Genomic DNA, 3,357 nt, shown 5'->3' with positions numbered 1-3,357 from the left:
AATATTTTTTATATAATTTAATTACAAATTTATTTTTTATTATATATATTTATTTTTAAACTTATCATATCAAAAATTATATTTTCACAGTATCATTTTCTCTAACTCGTACTAAAAATAATTTGTGCTAAAAAGTAACATGTGTTTTCACACATGTAGAGACCACTCAAAAAATAATTATGATCTTAATGAATATAGGTGTATTTCTTCCAATAAAGTTGAGTTAGATTTATTTAAAGAGTTGAAGAAAAAGTTTAATTTAGAGAAAAAAAACGTGAAATTTTAATGAATAGTCAATTTTCATCCATGAATAAAAAGGAGCCCTATTGTTGATATGTGAAAGAAGTGGGCAGAGAGAAGAAAGCAAAGGCATGACGATGAGCAGAAGCGCAAGCCTGGACTCAACAAAACGCTACACCGATAACCAATGGGTGGTGGACATCTGTGAGACACTGGTGGCGCTTTCGGCGACTGAACTTGATTTGAAAAATTCGCACCCAGTTTGCATCTGTGAAGTCCCAGAATCGTTGACCTCCACCATGAGGGAAGCTTTCATCCCTCGGTTTGTTGGCCTTGGCCCATACCATCACTTCCGTGAAGGCCTCATCTTCACAGATCAGCAAAAGTTGGCTGCAGCCAGAAGGGTCCTCAAACACTTCCTCCCCAAAAACAGCATCGACCTATTCCAACACCGCATCTCAAACTTTGACTCACATATTCAAACTTTCTTCCACCCTGATGTGGCATCCACCTATAATCTTCACACCCTCTCCTACGTTCTCACCGTCGATGGCTTGTTCGTGTTGGCTTTCATTACGCTTTACAACAGTGCCCACCATGATTCAGGGTTCTCTTACTTCTTAACTGGAAAACTCGGGATGCCCCTCTTTAACGCCGCTGGTCTAGAGCTCACCTTGAATGCTCTCATCAGGGAGGTTTTCAAGCTTGAGACCCAAATTCCCTTTTATGTTTTCAAGCAGATCAGTGGAGTCAACAACAACGAAATTCATTCAGAGGCTATGACTCTCGCCCTCGCTTCAAACTTGAAAAAATTCTGTAAACAACATTGCCCATTTCTCAACTTACAAGAGCTCCCCGATCTTGTTGCACTAGAAGAGTATAATCATTTGTTGGATCTCATGTACCATTTAGTTGTTCCTAACCTTCAGTCTGAACCTCACGTTGAGGAGAAGGTTCAAGCTGAGAACGAGCCGCAGCTTCAAGCTGAGGCTCCGGTTCAGGTTCAAACAGAAGCTCCGGTTCAGGTTCAAACAGAAGCTCCGGCTGAGACTGAGACCAAGGCTGACGATAGTAGAATAACATGTTGTTCTGTATGCTATAGAATAATGCTATTTTTGGTGGCTACATGCATTGTTATCTGGTTTGTGTTTACGCTCGTTCTGAAGCTGTTATTATGGGTGATAACTTCTATATTTCGTATGGTTCTACGGGTGTTCACTTTTTTATTTAGCTTAGTTCTAAGGGCATTACGCCCTCTGTGGGGTATGTTAGTGGGATTGGGAAGACACTTAAACCCTGCGCTTCGTTGGTTACACACTACCCTATCCAACTTGGAAGGTAAAGTTAATCACCCGTTCCTGGAACCTTTGACACAAGCGGTTGAACGTCTTGAAGTTATCACGGGAACACTTGAATCGGCAGACTCAGAAGGTGTTCCACGGGTTGTAATGATTCCATCAGTGGTAGAACTCAACCAAGCTGGGATTTTGTTCCGACCGGCTGAAAGTGGCATCTCATCCATTGATTTGGATGAACAAAAGAGCGTGTTTTACTTGCCTTGTATCAGATTGGATGTGAACTCAGAAGTGATAATCAGAAACCTAGTGGCTTACGAGACGTTGATAAAATCCAGTACACCCTTGGTTTTCACAAGGTATGTTGAGTTAATGAGAGCTATGATAGACACTCCTGCTGATGTGAAGATTTTGGTTGACAGCGAAATCATTGAGAGCGAGTTGAAGAATGAAGCCATCGCGGACCTTTTCAATGGGATGAACAAACCGATTAGGGCTACGAAGACTCCGAATTTGGATAAAGTGATTTACAAAGTTAACGCCATGTTCGACTGTAAACAGAAGCATAAAAGGGTTGTGTCCAAGTATACTTCTGGCTCATTCTTAACAGCTATTGGAGGTCTCTTGTTTTTGGCTTTTACTGCTGCGCAAACTTATTGCACCGTTTACAACTGCTCTGGTTCCTCCTCAAGACTTCAATTGCCTCATGATTTGGATAATGGTAGAAATCATTATTTCATAAGCTCTATGTAAGTGTGTCTAAGTGCAAGCTAGTTCTACTTTATGCTTCACTTGGTAATAATCTTTTTCCAATTAATCTTTCTCACACTTATGTTTTATCATATTTATCTTTTAAGCCATGATACGTTCATAATATTTTTTTTACAATTAGTTAATAACTCATAATACTATTATTTTGATATTTTTCATATCATTTAATTAATTATAATTTACTTTTCATTATATATATATATATATATTTTTATTTTTTTTCTAAACTTACATGAATTGTATATCATTCTAGGGATTCTCAATGCATAGTTTTCTTATGCTTATTCCATCCTACTTTAATCTTTAAAACAATCATTTGATCATTGTAACATAAATTTCTTTTACACTAACAATAATATGAATAAATTTTCTTTTACACTGAATACGATTTCTTTTAGACTCTACAAAACAATTATTCTACGATCATTTTTCAAAAGAAAATATTAAATTATAATCAAATAATAATTTTCTGCACAAATGAATGAAACTGAAATCAAATATCATTTATCTTGACAATGGAGGATGAATACAGTTTGATTAACTCTAATAATAAAAAAATAACTTGTTCAACTATTATAATTAGTAACTAGTGGAGATGTTTATCCACATTTTTTTCTTTTAATTTTTACTATGATAAAAATGTAACATATAAATAATTTTGAATGAGTTAAAAGTAAAAAATTGAGTGTAAAGAGTGATTAAAAGTGAAAGTTATTTTATTTTATATGTGATATTTGATGTAAAAATGTGAAAATATGTTCTTTTTATTGTCTTAAAATAAGGAACCAAGGAATGAGTGTGGAGTAGTATAAAAACTATACATTAATATTAATTTTAAAAAAATAAAAAAAATAATTTTATTTTTTAAGTAATTAATATAAAATGATAAAATATTTCATTGTATTAATAAAATGAGATATGTTAAATAAAAGTAAATCCGAAAAAATTTATGTAAAAAAAAAACGGTCATAATGAATAATTTCCTTTATATATAAATAAGTATAGATAATATAATAATTTATTTAAGTTTTAGCTGAATATGAATGGTCTT

The 3,357-nt window shown here is 34.1% G+C and overlaps 1 protein-coding gene across 1 annotated transcript; it reads left to right on the top strand.

Moving 5' to 3' along the window:
* The first annotated feature begins 296 nt into the window (after window positions 1-296).
* On the top strand, window positions 297-2,352 carry LOC137817279 (putative UPF0481 protein At3g02645). The gene has a single exon (XM_068620531.1). It carries the CDS (start codon window positions 372-374, stop codon window positions 2,286-2,288), a length of 1,917 nt encoding a protein of 638 aa, XP_068476632.1. The 5' UTR covers window positions 297-371; the 3' UTR covers window positions 2,289-2,352.
* Window positions 2,353-3,357: the final 1,005 nt, after the last annotated feature.

Source organism: Phaseolus vulgaris, unplaced genomic scaffold (assembly GCF_000499845.2).
Source record: "Phaseolus vulgaris cultivar G19833 unplaced genomic scaffold, P. vulgaris v2.0 scaffold_27, whole genome shotgun sequence".
In the NCBI taxonomy this organism is placed as follows: Eukaryota; Viridiplantae; Streptophyta; class Magnoliopsida; order Fabales; family Fabaceae; genus Phaseolus; species Phaseolus vulgaris.
The sequence above is the reverse complement of the archived record's forward strand: the minus strand, read 5'-3'. Positions and strand labels throughout refer to the sequence as shown.